This window comes from Corvus brachyrhynchos, unplaced genomic scaffold, assembly GCF_000691975.1.
Source record: "Corvus brachyrhynchos isolate BGI_N302 unplaced genomic scaffold, ASM69197v1 scaffold59, whole genome shotgun sequence".
In the NCBI taxonomy this organism is placed as follows: Eukaryota; Metazoa; Chordata; class Aves; order Passeriformes; family Corvidae; genus Corvus; species Corvus brachyrhynchos.
In genome coordinates this window covers 5994570-6010465 of record NW_008246054.1, presented here as the reverse complement: position 1 = coordinate 6010465, position 15896 = coordinate 5994570, and the positions used below count along the sequence as shown (strand labels likewise).

The following is a 15896-nucleotide window of genomic DNA, read 5'->3' as shown; positions in this document are numbered from 1 at the left end:
GCCCGGCTGCCTGCGTCCTGGCGGGATGCGCTTCTGTGTCAAAGTCACAGGAACGGGAAAGTGTCCTGGAGCAGTTCAGGCTTCCATTTTGAAATCCTACCACTAATGGGATCCTCCTTCGTCCTTCTCCATTCCCTGCTGCCCCGCCGTGCCCTGCCCGGGGTGTGCGGGCCGGGGGTGCCCTTATTTGTATAAACAACTGCCGGGACCGGCCGCTCTGGGGCTCGGGCGTGCAGCAATTGCACAGAAATGCCGGCAGACCTGGCGGGATTCGAGTTACATCTTACCAGACCGGCACTTCCTGGGCGAAGTGGATGCGATTAAAAAGTGTTTGTAGGTTGTTTTCCCCTTAGTTTGCAGTTGTTGCAGTGTCTACTGTGGAGATTGCAATTGTCCTTCATAAAATCTTTCATGGAGTGGAACATTTTACTAGCAGGCAGTGCTTTTTCACTTTGCATGCAGGATTAATTGCCCTTTATTAATTTTGCCTTATTGCTCTTACTTAAAACTCTAAAAATCCCCTAAACCAGTGCTTTCAATCTCCTTGTAGTTGCACTATGGAGTATCAAATAATTTCCCACGAACAGCATTGGCTGTAAACAAAAGTTGAATGCTTACAACTCTTGTCATAAACCCATCACTTCAGTCTTAATTTAGCCTTTTCTGGGCTTATTTTGATTCATGTTTTCCCCCCAAACGGATGAATTAATGGAAGAGCATTTCTCTTGTCCTTACACTTGATCTGTATTTTTACTCAGTGGAGTTAGGTTTTGAGGGATTTTTGGGTTACAGTAGGCATATTCTGTTTGGACTTCACATTCTTCTTCTCTTCACAGCTGAAGGAATATCAGCAGAAGAACAGCCCTGGAGCAACTGCAGGAACTAAGAAAAAACGCAAAACTAAAGAAGGCAGCAGACCTGCAACTCCCACCACTGATGACCAGCAGCCTCCAGAGAATGTGAGTGTCTCATTCTTTCTCCCAAATCATTTGTCACCTCCCTCTTCTTTGGTTTTCTGGACAATCTGACTGGAGCTGGGAAGTGGTTGTGCTGGGGTAAGAGCTGCGTGGTGTAGGTGCTGTATGAAGTGTGCTACAGGAGTTGGCAGCTGCCTGTTTGGGAAGGTGCAGCTGGTGATGGAGCCTGTCTGATGGTGCCCTGGGTGTGCACAGACCTGCTGGGCTGAGGTGTGTGGTCCTCATGAGCTGGACAAGGCTGGTTCCTTGGCTGCCTTGGATTGACGTTTCCTCTCTTTTCTTCTCTGAGCTGTTTCTCTTTCCCCTTTTCTTTCGCCTCCTGTAGATTCAGAACATTCTGAAGGTGCTGGTGTCAGACCTTAACCGCTCCAATGGGGTAGCCATACCCTCATTGGACAAGAGGAAGGTGAGGCAGTGCTTGTGTCCCTTGCAGTGACTCGCTCTCCCTCCCGCATGCTTCGGGTTCTGTTCACACTGAGCTCCATCTCTGGGATGGAGCCTTTTCCTCACACATCCATTGTCAGTTGCTTCAGTTTTGTTGCTGGTTTATTAACATGGAGCTCTTTGTTACCATTGCTCGTTAAGTGCTTGTTCCCTTCTGGTTTGCGTCAAAGTTAACATGTCAAAAAGTGAGCCTTGAGACAGCTGAGCTTGGAGGAAAACGGGAATTTGGGGTGAGGCAATAAACTCATTTAACAGCTGAGGAAAACTGCACTAGGAAGAGGTAGTGTTTCCATATTTTGTATTTCTCCTGCTCTGAGTGTCATTGCTTTGTTTCCTGGAGCTTGGTTTCTGAAGGGCACGTTTCTGCTCATCTCCAGGCAAGCAGCTGCCCTGGCTGGTTATTCCAGTCGCTCCTTTTATGACAGGCAGTGAAGCTGGCACAGGTGATGTACAGTCTGGCAAGTACCAGGGGTTTAAATATGCTTAGGCAGGAAGTCAAATACTTCAAAGCCAGGCATGTCCAGGCTTTAGCGTCTTCACATTCCCAGGATCCTGAAGAGGAAAGGGCAGGAAGTATGCCAAGAAGCAAGAGAAAGGTGTTTAGGAGCACACATAAACAAACAGCCTTTTAAAAATATTTATTTTCAGACAGTCAGTTTATTTAAAATAAGGCCCAAACTGTGATAGGAACTCAGAGAAGTCAAATTTTGTAGCCCAGAATGTTCTTCCAGTTTTGTTGTACCAAAGCTCTGCTTTTCATTTTCACTTGCATCATTTTGGTAGCTTATTTCCCTACCATTGTTTCAATGTAGTTGTCATTAAGTAGCTCACTCTTATATTTACTGCATATCCATGTGTCTCCAGCAATAAATATAACTATAGTAATCATCTGGGGTACCTGACAGATGAAGTGAAACCACAAGGTAGAATGGAATTCCCTGTGAATTGCCTTTGTATCCTTTTTTCTTTTGTGTGATAATACATCTGACATGCAGAGTTCCACCAGCTGGACTGTGTTGTGTAGGTTCTGTACCAGCAGAACTCGAGTGATGTGAAGACACACTGCCAGCTTTGGGGTGCTGGGTGTACCTGTCCAGCCTCAGAAAACTTGTGTTGTGACTAAACTGTCACTGTTGTCCTGGGGACTGGTTTCAGTTAATACTTGTAAGCTCAGAGTAAGTTAAATATTGGAGAAAGAGACTTGTTTCACATTGGAGGGTGACATGAAGATAGGTGGTCCAGTGCTGTTGCTGAGGTGACATTAGCCTTGCAGTGAAGGCCTACATATGTCTACAGCTTAGTCATGTTCTGCAAAGGGAGAATTTATTACTCTATTCGTTCTTGTTTCCCCATTTTTTTTTCTGTTTTCCTCAGAGATACAGTTTGATCTGATTGGCTATTATAGAATTTTTGGATTGTTGTGCCTGGGGTTTTAGGAATTATTTGAAAACTAATCTTTAACTGCAATATATAATGAAAGAAAGATTTCTCATTCCGGTTGCTGTCTTGTAAAAATCCTGAGTTAGGAAAATGCTGTTCAGAAACTTGATGCTAATAGGGCAGAAAAGCTGATCATTGGCAGCTGAGCAGCTGCTGCCATTGGTGTTTCATGTGAAGCAGAGCCCTCCCTTCTCTCTCACTTCAGCCTTCTTGGCTCTGAAATACAGGAAAACCAGCTAAGTAGAAGCCTTTGTATGAAAACAAGTGGATCCTACTACATGCTAAGCTGAGCAGAATTACTGACTTTTTATTCTACATTATTAGAATGTCACAATGCATAATTTCTATATAAGTGTTTTGCTTCTAATGCTTTCTGTTTCCAACAAATTTGATTGTTCAAATAGTTTTGGGATTTTTGAGAGTTTATTACAAAACTGTTCCTTATGAAGAAAGAAGGAAGGAGTTCTTGTGGTTAAGGCACATTACTGGTTTCTGCATCTTGGAAGTATTAGGCAGAAAGAATGTTCTGATCAGAAGAAATTATCATTTTGAGATGCAGTGGGGAATGAATTCCTCATTGTTCCTCTGATGTTTATACTGATGAGCGTGTGATTGATAAAAGTGAAGAGCCTTTAGCTGAAAGAAGTGAGGGAGTTTCTGACCTTCCTAATAAGCACCTAACATATATTGCTCCTTCAGAGCATCAGTACCTGTCCTGCTAAAAAGAAATTGAAAAAACTCTGCTTCCCTTTGTAGTCTTCCAACTTACTGCCTTCATTAAATCTGCCTTCACTGTTGCTGTTTTAACCTTGCCGCTGGATTAGTGAGTGAAGTGCTGAGCAGGTAAACAGGGAATGCCAAAAGAGAGATTTCTTGTTTCCTATGAATTACCAAGAAGGAAGTAACTGAAGTAAGAGGGAACTCTTCCAGGTGGAATTGCAGAGAGCTGCAGTGTATTGGTGGGGCTGAATGCTGAAAGATTATCTCATCTGTTTTGTTGTGTTTTTAAGTGATGACTTACCAGAGCTGGATGATGAAATCAATCAAATTGCTGTAAAACATGAGAGCACTGTTGGACCTTTATGGCTCTAGTGCTGTACAAGGAGATGAAATAGTCCAGTGCAGTGTGGCTTCGTAGGGGGGGCTGCAGATGCCATCCATCCTCCCACAAAGGCTGGGTGGGAACTTGCATTGCTGTCCAGAAATAGGTTTTTGGTGCTCCTCTTTTCTATTTAGATTCTTCTAGTCATGGGATCTATGGCTGCAGCAGGGCCACAGGGAGCTGCCCCCAGCCACCCTTCCTCTGGCCTGTTCATAAATGCCCTGTTTCTAAACTGGTGGGTCATGGCATGCCACAAATTTCATCGAATTTTAGACAGAGCATTTGAGTCTGACTAACCCAATTTTCAAGTAGTCACTCCCCTGTTCTTTTCCATCTTCATTTGCATACAGTGATCTGTGTTTTCCCCAGGAACACCTTGAAGGTGGTGCTTTTCAAAGTGCAGTGACATTTGGCTTTGCCCTTACTTGATTTTTGGTGAATCTTTTGCAGTGAATGTCGTGTGTGAACTTAAGAGTTTGGGTGACATTATTGCCCTGTGTTAAAAAAGGGAGTCGGATTATGGGACACTGGTCCTTTATGAAAGGACACACTCTGGGACGGTGTTTGTCTGTGGTTGATGCAGCCACCTCTTTGCTCTGGGGAGAACACAGGTTCCTTTCCACATGTTTCTTAATGACTGACTGTTCACATCTGTCTGGTTTTCACAGGCAGGTCACAAGGTGATGTGTTGGTGTGTGTGTTTGTTCATTGTGCATGAAGGCTGTAATCCTGTGCTGTGTTTTGTGACAGGCATACTTTGACAGTGATGTTGCCACTCGTAGTGCTGAACAGCTTGCTCCCGATGTCCCTGTGCTATCTAACAGCAACAGCCTCCCTAGTTGTGGTTCTGTTCTGCCTGCTCCTGAGAGCATGCAGCTGACACAGGTTTGTGACTTATCATCAATGCTCTACCATTGAATATTGGTTAGTGATGCCACATTAGTGTGGAGAAAGATGACCCTCATAAATATGACTAGTTCAGGTTTTCTCCTCTTAAAAATACTACATTCTTCACTCTCCATGCAGTCATCATCTGTCTGTGAGAGTATACACGTGTCCCTGTGGCTTCTGAAGCTGTTTTTCTTCCCCTTCTCTCCTATTTCATTAGCAGAAAGTACCCTTAATAAGACAGGTCTCCAGTCCAATCAATCTGTGTTTCCTTCCACTAATTAAAGATTCAGTTGAAGTTTTTTTCAGCAAAGTGTTGATTATCCTGATAAATAAAAGCAGCAGGCATAAAGCCTGTTACACTTGAGTTTCTCTATTCCAGGAAACCCAGACTCACACCACTCAGAAATTGTGTAAGCCAGGGCTGAGTTGGTGGTTTTAAGTTCATCTTCCTTTGGGAAGCCAGTAATTACAGGAGCTGTGGAACTGGAGCCCAGGTTTAATCAAGTCTTAGTGACATATTCGTAAGTGTGACTCCCATCTTTTACAGGCTTGTAAGTTTTTATGTTTTAATCCACAGATGCATGAAGCTGAGGATCATAAAAATGCTTTGGATGAGAACAGGTGAGTGTCTGTGTTGGCTTTGCATCAGGATCCAAACAAATTAAGGTTTTATTCCTGCCCCAATGCTGTGCTGATTTGGGCAGCTCTCTGGGAGAGGTTTTCATTGCCAGGTCTTTGTTCCCAGGTCTTTCTCGTCAACAGAGGGTCTCCGTCAGTTGTCTGAACAACTCAATGGCCTGGTTTCCCAGGTACTCCTTTTCATCCATTTGTCCCATTAATTCTCTTGGTGTTTGATGTGGAACTTTAAGCAGACAGCTCAAGGAAACACTCTTCAATCTCAGAGACATCTGCAGCCATTCTAACCAATGTGATATTTAAACACTGAGGAGCAAAAAATCCTGGTTTAGGAATGTAAGATTTCAGCAGTAGGAAGAAAAGGAGAGTGGGATGAATGAATTGTACGTATTCATGGAAAGATGTACTCTTGAGTTAGTGGAAAAGAATATGAAGTCAGTCTGAATAATTCACATCAGCTTGTCACAGGGGCAGCCGGCGTCTATCCTGAGCCAGAAAAGTGTTTTCTGTGCCTGTGTGTGGTCGTTTGAAGTGACAGGTGCTATAAGGAGTGTTACTGTTATAGTGGGTTCTTACCTAATAGTGATTTGTTGCCTTGGGGACTAAAACCGACTTACTTGATTTACTTCTAGTCTACATCGTATGTGAATGGAGAAAATGCTGTTTCTTCCACAAATATTAAGGAAATGGAAGTAAGTTGTTCTCAATCTGTCACGTTTTTTATTTTTCTTCTTAATTGCTGCTGTTGATCACTTGTTTGGATTCTGTGCTTACAGCAGTGTTAGTGAGGCATAACTGAAGGCACAGGTCACATATATCACTGTGTAGTGTCACCTGGGGCTGTAATTGAGTAGTTGTGATCACAACAGTCAGAGGCAGGTATTGGAGGTGTTCCCAGTTTGGGGACGGGGGATAATCTGGCTTCCATGCAACTGCAGTTCTTATTTCTGATTCACTCTTATGTCAAAATGAGGCCTCAGCAGAAATGGCTAAAATAGGTTGACATCCCAGCTGCTTTTGTCAAAACCATAGATTTTGTTTTGTTTGGAGAATCTGATTATATCAAACTGTGATGATGATTTATTTTTCTGTCCTTTTTAATTATTGCTTTTTTCCTTCCCTCCTCCTCTTCTGCTCCTTCCTTTTTCTCCTATATGCATGTGCCCGTCAGACACGTTACCAGGAGCTGGCAGTAGCCCTGGATTCCAGCAATCTAACTAACAAACAGCTCGTTACAAAGATAGAGGAATTGGTAAGAAACAATCCAACCAACCAGTTTGACGCTGTCTTTGCTGCTCCTCCATGCTGTCTGGGTGTCTGCAAGGTTACGGGTTCCCTCATAGTGCCACAAGGAAGGCTGCTTACACAGCACTTTGTATGGAACAAAATGGGCTGGATGGAAAACCTGTGAGAGGATCAAAGCCTAAGGCCACTTGTGAGTGTGGTGGCTCATCTGAGGAAGCAGAAACAGTTTTGTTGTTTCCATTTAAGTGTGCTCTGTTGATCTCCTCACACTGTCCCTGGATGATAAGCATCCTGATAAAACAGCTATTTCTGGTCCTGGTCTGAATCCTTGAAATACAGAATTCTGGTGCTGGCAGCAGTGTGAAAACCTGTTTCTGCAGGTGGTGATGCTGTTCTAAATATATCAGCAGAGTGGGAGCAATAGGTCCAAGAGAGCCTGGGGCTGTTTTCTGATCATATCCTCAGCTTCTCTTGGCACAATGAATGAACTGCTTTGTCCTGTGGCCTGCATGGATTCCTGCCAGCCTTCACACTGCAAGAAATGCAGCTAAGCAGATCTGTTCCAGGCTGAAAAGAGCCTTTCTTGTGTGAAATACTTTCCCCCATTTTGTTCCTCTCTAAAACTAGACTTTTCCCAAAGTTCAGCATTTCCCAGTGTACCCCATGACCCCTCTTTTTGTTTCATTTTTGGTTTTGGGTTATTTTTGTTCTGTTCTGTTTAATTTTGTGTTTTAGTTGGGCTGCAGAGGTACAGTGCGTTGCCCACCTAGGATTCTCATTGTTTGCCAGCTTTTCTGTTTGTCTGGAACTCTGTAGGGCCTTTGCTGCATTTGTGCTCTTGCCTTTGCTTTTCCTGGTTATGTTGTGTGCTGGCATTGCTAAAATCAAAACCTCATCACCCTTCCATCTGCAGTTGTGTTTCAAAATGTACTGAGGTAGTAATGGTAATAAAGAAACAGCTCGGCCAATATTCATCATTTGGGAAAGGGAAAAATACTATTTATGTAGTTACTTAAGAGGCATCTGTGAGAAAACTGCCAGGGGGACAAGAGTAGCAAAGGGCGAACAGGGTTTGGTGGCAGCCGGGGCAGCCTTTGTCCCATTCACACCTCCAGATGCACTTTGTGCAGTCACAGCTCTCCAGTACTTCACCCATAAGACTGAAATTGGCTGGGACAGAACTATCCCTTTTCTTGCATCTGGCTTCAGCTCTGTCTCATACCGCCTTGGTGGGATCCTGCCAACGTACGTGCAGCACTGCATGACTTAGAGGCCCCGTTGCTAACGGGATAGAAGTCTAAGGAATCACTTAAAGGAAAGGACTTTTGGTTTGGGATTTAGGTATTTATTTTTTATTGAAAGCATTTTTGCTAACACACCAGTTTGACTATGATTAATTGCATAGATGTGGGATATTGCAAGTTTAAACTGAAGTTGCTGGATGCTCAGATAGGAACATAGAGGAGTTTCAGCAGAGGTATTGGGGGAGAACTGTGATAATGTACTGGACAATGAAAAACATATCACATGCAATAGTGAAGGGAGCCCCAAATCTCTTACTTTTAATAGCTAAGATGAACTTCCTAATCTTCTACAGAAATGGAAATTCTCTTTGCATTAACTGGGCATATATCCTACTTCATCAAAGTGAAAATGTGTTTCAGCAGTATGAGAATATTCTCTCTTAATATTGGTGCATCAATTTTCTTCCACAGAAACAGCAGAACCAAGAAGCAGTGAATCAGCTGGAGAAGGTAAAGTGTGTCCTATTTTTTGATAGATACAGAAATAGGTATCTGTTTCTCTGAGGAGTAGAAAACACAGTGGATTGTGGCACAAGCGTACGTGATCTTGTCTTAGCTTCAGTTTTAATTTGTAGCATAAGGTTGAATATTTTGACTTCATGAGTTGGGCCTGACAGGCAGCATTCTTATTTTGACCAAAGCTAATATTTAAATGCTCAAGTTGGAGGAGTACAGTGGGGGCAGAAGGTTACAGTTTGGGACCTTGCCAGGAGCTTCCATTCCAACACTGCCACGTGTGTGCTGCAATGATTGCACTTGCTATCACTGCTGGTCTGGGATGGAAAAACGATTAGGTAGTTCAAATAATGGAAGATTAAGCGTGTCTTTAAAAATACTGGTATCATTTAGATGCTAGAAATAGTACCAATGAATTCCTGCTTTTTTAGTTTGACATAAAACAAGGGTTAACTATCTGCATGTTTGTGCTGACCAAGCATTATTTGTTTCTACAGGAAAAGAAGGAGTTTGAACAGAAATTTTCTAAAGAGCAAGCAGCATTGAGGGAACAGTTACAGGTAAGGCAGAGCCTCCCTTACAGTAATATCACCTGACTTCTGCTGTTTTGTGGATTACTGAGCACTCATAGTCCTTATCCTTGAAGCCAGAAGTCCATTCCTTTAGGAAAACTGCAAGTGTCAGCCAGACTGTACTTAACTGCAAGAGCTCTTTACTGAATTGTCCTTTCGTGACAACAGTGATGTTGCAGTGGCAAGCAAAGAAGTTCTGCACTGAGCTGATTTTCCTTTCCCAAAGGTTCATATCCAGACTATTGGAATTCTCGTTTCTGAGAAATCTGAGTTGCAGACAGCCCTTGGCCATACTCAGCAAGCTGCACGGCAGAAATCAGGTACGTGACTGTCTCTGCAGCTCAAGCTGGTGGTTGAACTGTGGGTGTCAAGTCACAGGCACGAACAGTTGCTGGCAGCCAGCTCACAGCACTCCCCGACTCCTCCGTTAGCAGCCTTTGGCACTGGCACTGCTGCTGTCATCATAGCTGCCCCCAAATGGGAGCATGTTGGTCTCACAGCAGTTGAGGTTGTTTTGTGCATCACTAAAGCCTTGTCACCTCTCTTGGGCCTGGTTACTACTCCAGACTGTTCCTTTCTGATACTTTAAAAACTTTGTTCCCCTTTTCCACCCCGCCTCCCACACAGCTTTCATGTTAATCTAGGTCTTACCTGAGCCTTTTATTCTGAACTAAATTTGAGCAATGTATTCTAATAGGAAAAAAAAAAAAACAACCCAGACAACATATTGTCTATTGTTCTGCAAAGGAAGTTTCATCATCTGCCTCTAAAGTGAGGCAGGTAGAGAGAGAGCTGTGCTCCCAGGGCTGTTAGTGAATGATATAGAGCCAGGAGTGGAGCCAGCTCTGCTGATTTACAAAGCTCTGTGCTGCCTGAAGAGCTTGTTGACAAAGTAGAAAGTGCTGTTCAGCCAGTTCCAAAATGCTCTTTGTGATCTAGCCTCAACTGACTGTGCTCTGACTTGTCCAGGAGAAGCTGAAAGCCTTGCTGCCCGTTTACATTCGTCTCGCCAGCGGGTCTCGGAGCTGGAGCGCACTTTGTCCTCCATCTCCATGCAGCAAAAGCAGTCAGAGAAGGTAAGAGTCAACTCTGTTTATGCTTAACCAGCAGTTCTGCCTTTGGCTGTTTGCTTATTACTACACTGCTGCAATGTCTGCAGTCCCTGCTTGGAGAAGAGGCAGAAATCAACCTTGTTAATTAACCTTGTAAAGCCCTGTATTCCCCACGATCAAGGCAAACTTCATTCAAGTTTCTGTGACTAAATCATACGGTCCAGTTGGTGCCTTCAGATCTGGCACCTCACTTCATTAGTCTGGCAGTTCCACACAAGAGAGAGACTTTGTCCCAGAAATCTCCATTAAACACACACTTCAGAATTGATGTTAAGCCAGAAGTTTGCAGAAATACTTGTAGCATCACATTTGAAAAGACTGAGCAGACTTATTCCTGGCAAATTCAGGAGGTTCTAAGCATACCTGTCCTGAGGTTTTTGCTAAAGTGGTGACTTTTTCTGCTTTAGCTGATCTGTTAAAGATGAAATGAAGTATTTTTTAATATCTTATTTGTTTGTTTGAAGTCTACAGATGATGTAATTTCCTTTTTCTCCAGCATAATAAAGAGTTAGTGAAGGAGCGAGACAACCTGAAACTGGAACTGTACAAACGAAGGTAAGTCCCTTCTGCTCAGTACTGCAGAAGAGCCCCAAAACATTACAAGTGGCACAGACCACAGCTGGTGACTCGGGAGGCCAGACATTCCATTAAAAAAAAAAGTAGTCACTAGATGTGATGTTTCTGTGATTCTAGCTGCCAGGAAGCACTGGTTTGTAGATTTATGACCTGGACATCAGCAGACCCAGAGCCACTTTAATTTTTTGTTTGTTTTAGCAAAAGTAGTGAGGAAATAAAACAGCAGAATTCAGAGCTGTCAGAGAAGGTTCACTCTCTGGTGTCCCAGAACTCAGCTATGAAGTTGGATGTGGAAGATTTGCAGAAGAAATTGGAAATGGCTGAACTGATGATTCAACAGGTGAGGGCAAATGACACTGATGACACTGCTACAATTCCTTCTGAGACAGGGGGCAAGAGTTAACTCCTGGCTTTAAGGAAGGCTCAATCTCATCAAGACATCCTCCTAGAAAAAAGCTTTCAGTGAGGCCTCAGAGGAACAGAAAGTTTGTATTCCCTAGGGAGCTGGAGCTGTAAATTGATTGAAAAGCACACATTGATTGAAAAGCAATGTTGCATTAGTCTGCTAAAACTGTTGTACAGTGAGACAGGGTGAAATGTGGAAACACAGTGACTGTTCTGGTTGTGTCTGTTCAGGATTTTGGTTACTCAGTTGTGCAGTCTCACTGAGTAACGAGCTGAGTAGGGGGGGTGTTTGTACCCACCAGTGGAAGGTGGTGAATTGGACAGTGGCACCCTGAGCCTGGGAGGGAAGAAAATGCTCTTTTTTTTTATTCCTAGACTGTGTCTTAAGTTACCCTTGAAATTAAGCCAACTGCTGCTCTTCTGGGAAAAGTGCTGTGCCTCAGCTGAACCAGCCTTGCTGCTCAGTCCACTGACATACTTCAGACACTGGCTTTAAATTCCTGACATGTCTGACAACTTTTAAGGTCACAGCTTTTATACCATCTGATCTGGCTGTATAGTGCAGACTCTGGAAATGCACAAAATTTCTGAGCCAAAGTTTGATTGAATCCTATTTTCTTAATTAAAAAAACAGTAAATGTAAAATTGGTAGGGAGGAGCTGCCCAATTCAGCCTGTTTTACAGGACTAAAATCTCAGCTTTTTGTTTTTAATCCCCCTATTATTTTTTCCCACACTGAACTTCACTATGAGTTGGAGCACTTTAAAGAACTATAGAAGGTTACAACATAGATCATGTGGCAGGTTACTCCCAGGGGAAAGGCTGTGCAGGAATTGAGTATTAACATTTTGCCTTAGCTTTCTGATTTTTACTAACAGTTCTCAAGCCAGGGAGGGAGTCTGGATGCAAACCAGCAGCTGCAGATGGCTCTGGAGGAGAAGGCGAGCCTAGAAACCCAGGTAGCTCAGGTAAGAGGTTGTATGAAATATCCAAATCTTGATGTCCGTAAGGAGACTTGTGGGGCAGAAAAATGTAGTCTGAGCTTTGCACTAACACTGGTTTCTTCAAGTTTTATCCCTTAAACCAAATTTATTTAGCCAATAGGATTTTGTCTGATTTTGATTTGAACAGCTCTCAGAGTCACTTCACCAGCTGCAAGCAGAAAGAGATCAGTATGTGGAGAAACTGAGGGAGGAGGGGAGCGTTTGGCAGCAGCGGGTGCAGCAGCTCTCTGAGCAGGTAACCCCAGGGGCAGCATCCCAGCTCTGGACAAACATGGGCAGCAAGAAATGCCCCATGAACATTTTTGTAATTTTCACTTGTGTGGCCTTGCAGGTCCACACAATGGCAGAGGAGAAGGAGAAACACATGGCCAAAATTCAGGAGCTGGAAGACAATGTTACAGAGCTGTTGAGCACATCAGGTAGGGCTTCCAAGGTGGGGCTTCTCACTGCAGAGTGGAGCTGGATAACTCTGTCCTGCTGTGCAGATGCTTCTGCACAGGAGGTGCAAGTAGGTCTGATGCTGGGAAGGCAGCTGGAGACCAGGTGACCCTAAGAACCCTCTTCTCCTGGGAAACAGCAAGTGAACTCTTGCAGTGAATGGACCAGCAGCCTGGTTATGTCTGTAGTATTGGCCTGACTGTACTGTCAGCCTCTCTGGCACAGGAGTTTGGGAAGGCAGGATGCTCCTGCTAGGGCTGTGAAGGAGTCAGCAGCAGACAGCAGGATGCTATGCTTGGGTTTGGGGTAGGTTTGCTCTTTGTTCCTTTCAGTGCTGTGCTGGATACTGCAGCTGGTGATCTCTTCTGGGTCACAGAGCTGTATGGGCTGGGGTGTGCTTTGTGTACCCAGCAGGGATGTGTCTCACCCAGCCATTTTCTGTGTGACTGAGCCCCTTCTGACTGCATTTCCTCAGCAGTGAAGCCCATGGATATCGAGCTTCCCTCACCCCCGGGGCCCACGGCAGCTGAGCTCAGTCTGCAGGAGGAGATCCAACGGCTGCAGCAGGAGAAGGAGGAGCTGCACGGGCAGTACCAGGCCCAGGTCCGTGACAATGAGCAGCTGAGCCACCTCAACCGGGAGCAGGAGGAGCGGCTGCTGGAGCTGGAAAAGACTGTGCAGCGCTACAGCGAGGAGGCTGTGGACAGGCAGCAGATCCTGGAGGACATGCAGAGTGATAAGGCCACAATCAGTAGGGCACTGAGCCAGAACCGGGATCTGAAGGAGCAGCTGGCTGAGCTGCAGAATGGGTTTGTCAAACTGGTAGGTCTCTTCCACGCATCTTTTCTCACTGCTTCCCTCACTGGTGCAATCCTTTCGTAGCGCAGATGTTAAAAACTGGCAGCAGCATTATCCCTCTCTTATCCTCTGAGACTGTGGCTGCTCCATCCTCTGATTCATAGTGTCATACCAGGAGGTTCCCTGCAGTTCCTTACTCCCTCAGGTGCTCTAGCAGATAAACCAATATCTTTGTCCAGAACTGTTTCCTTTTCCTTCTCATCCCCTGCCAGTCAGGCTGTTTCTGTCCCTGGGTATTCCTCCTGCCCTTTTACCTGAAGATATCCATTTCTTGTTCCCTATATTTGCCCATGAGGAAGTTTTCAACAGTATTCTCTCCTGCTGCTGTCATTCTTACCTATCCTGGAGCTCTTACTTACTCCTTACTTGGCTTACTCTTGCTTTGCTTCTTTCAATGTAACACCTTCCCCTCTGGGGCCCTAGCAGACTGACACATGGTCTAGCTGTTGATTTTTTTTTTTTCTTTAGTCCTTTTTGAACTCCTTGTTTTTGAATGTCTGTGGCTCTCTTTGGGATATTCATACCACCCATCTGCTTTGGAGCTGACAGGCTGCATGATGTACCAGGCCTCTTGGCACTGTCCCAGCACTGATTCCCCTGCCTCTTTCCTTGCTCTTCTCCCATCTTCTGAACCTTTCTGTAAGTTATTTACTGTCCTAAACAGTCAATTTATGGCCCTCAGTTACAGTTCAGAAAAACACAAGGGATGGCACCCTGTTGTACTGGGAACTAACGTGTTTTATTGAGAGCCTGTTTCATGGTGGCTGGGGCAGTTTCCTTACACAGTCATGTTTGTCTTGCAGACAAATGAAAACATGGAGGTTACAAGTGCCCTACAGTCAGAGCAATACGTAAAGAAAGAGCTGGCCAAGAAGCTTGGGCAGCTGCAGGAGAACCTGGGGGAGCTCAAAGAGACGGTGAGCACCAGCAGTGGAATGGCAGGGCTGGATTGTGCAAATTGCTGGCAACTTCCCAGACACTGATGTAAGCATGGAAATGGATATTGTAAAGATCCAGCTGGGAGCCTTCCCCTATCATCTGCTGCCTGATGTGGGAGACCGGCATATGGGGGCAGATGGTGGCTGCCTGCCTGGTTGGTGGCTTTGGGGCAATGGTTGACAGTTTGGATCATGTCACACGGATCAGCTTTTCAGGCAGAAAGGGTTTGATGTGGTGGTTTGGTCTTGTTCTCTCAGCTGGAGCTGAAGACACAGGAGGCCCGTGGCCTGCAGGAGCAGCGGGACCAGTGCTACAGCCACCTGCAGCAGTACACCCTGGCCTTCCAGCAGCTCGCTGCTGAGAAGGATGAACTGCACAAGCAATTCCTGCTTCAGACACAGCTCATGGACCGCCTGCAGCATGAGGAGGTCCAGGGGAAGGTGACAGTGGAAATGCACCTGAAAGAGCTGCAGCAGACCAAGGTAACAGTAAAAAGGGACAAGATGGGAGGTAATCATTGAGCGAGAGATTTGGCCAGTCCCTTCCACCCTGGGCTGTTCTGTGATGCTGAGATTACACCCTGTGCCCTACGAGTGATACCTGTCTGGAGCTGAAGTACTGCTTGTATGTTTGTGTGTGTGGTGCTACTGTCTGGAGTGAGTGTTAGCAGTCTGGCTTGTGCAGGTTTTTGTGATCCTCTGCTTCTCCCTTGCAGGAAAGTCTAGAAGCTGTAGCCAGAGAGAACAAAGAGCTGCAGGCCCAGATCAGTCAGCTAGCAGCAGAAATGGATGGCAGAATTTTGCACCAACTGGAGGGTGAGTGGCTGTATCAGGGAGGAGGCAGAGCTGGGTTCTCTGCAGCATTGCCTCCTTGTTCACCGTCCTCCTTTTACAGAAGGTGATGAAGCAGTGACTGAAGAAATCCAAAAACCTTCACTTGTGATCCCAGAGAAGTTTGAAAGCCATGAAGAAATGGTGAGTCTTAATGGATAGAAAAGCCCTTGGTTTTAGTTCTAAGCAAATATCTAGAAAAAGAAACCAGTTAAATTGCAGAGACGTTTATCAGCTGTTATCCTACCAGCTGAGTGCAGTCATGAGGGAAATGCAAAAGTTCCTTGTGCACAGCAGCAAGAAGCCAAGACTTCTGCAGCATCCCTGCAAAACAGGTTGGAAGTCTGGCAGTGGTTTCCTTATGATAACTCAGCTGGCAGAGCAGCTCTTTAATGGGGCTTTGATGATGATGGTCTCTTTAGCTTGGAAGGCAATTTGGAAATGGTGTCAAATATCTACAAGATTTATCTGCAAGTACAGTCATATTACTGCAGTCAAGCAGCTCTCAAGGGACCCAGTTTTTAACCTGCACTGATTGGTAGCGAGAAGAGGCAGTAGCTGCTGCCTGGCTTAGTAACAGGGCAGTCACATAGTTCTTGGTTTCACACCCATAAATAAAACGGGGTAAACTGTTACTCTGTCCTGAGATGCACCATAGATCCTGCTG

At 44.9% G+C, this 15896-nt stretch overlaps 1 protein-coding gene across 1 annotated transcript in view; it reads left to right on the top strand.

Annotated features, from left to right (window-relative positions):
- GOLGA2 (golgin A2) overlaps window positions 1–15896 on the top strand; it is a 20713-nt gene that overhangs the window by 983 nt on the left and 3834 nt on the right. Inside the window, exons 2-22 of the mRNA XM_017745465.1 lie at window positions 837–959; window positions 1303–1383; window positions 4714–4848; window positions 5432–5475; window positions 5600–5663; window positions 6123–6182; window positions 6662–6742; window positions 8451–8489; window positions 8993–9055; window positions 9294–9387; window positions 10037–10143; window positions 10676–10734; window positions 10954–11095; window positions 12039–12128; window positions 12292–12399; window positions 12496–12583; window positions 13078–13424; window positions 14264–14377; window positions 14657–14881; window positions 15115–15214; window positions 15294–15373. Coding sequence (XP_017600954.1) covers window positions 4834–4848; window positions 5432–5475; window positions 5600–5663; window positions 6123–6182; window positions 6662–6742; window positions 8451–8489; window positions 8993–9055; window positions 9294–9387; window positions 10037–10143; window positions 10676–10734; window positions 10954–11095; window positions 12039–12128; window positions 12292–12399; window positions 12496–12583; window positions 13078–13424; window positions 14264–14377; window positions 14657–14881; window positions 15115–15214; window positions 15294–15373 — 1920 coding nt within the window. The 5' untranslated portion in view covers window positions 837–959; window positions 1303–1383; window positions 4714–4833. The remainder of the gene's footprint in view (window positions 1–836; window positions 960–1302; window positions 1384–4713; window positions 4849–5431; window positions 5476–5599; window positions 5664–6122; window positions 6183–6661; window positions 6743–8450; window positions 8490–8992; window positions 9056–9293; window positions 9388–10036; window positions 10144–10675; window positions 10735–10953; window positions 11096–12038; window positions 12129–12291; window positions 12400–12495; window positions 12584–13077; window positions 13425–14263; window positions 14378–14656; window positions 14882–15114; window positions 15215–15293; window positions 15374–15896) is intronic.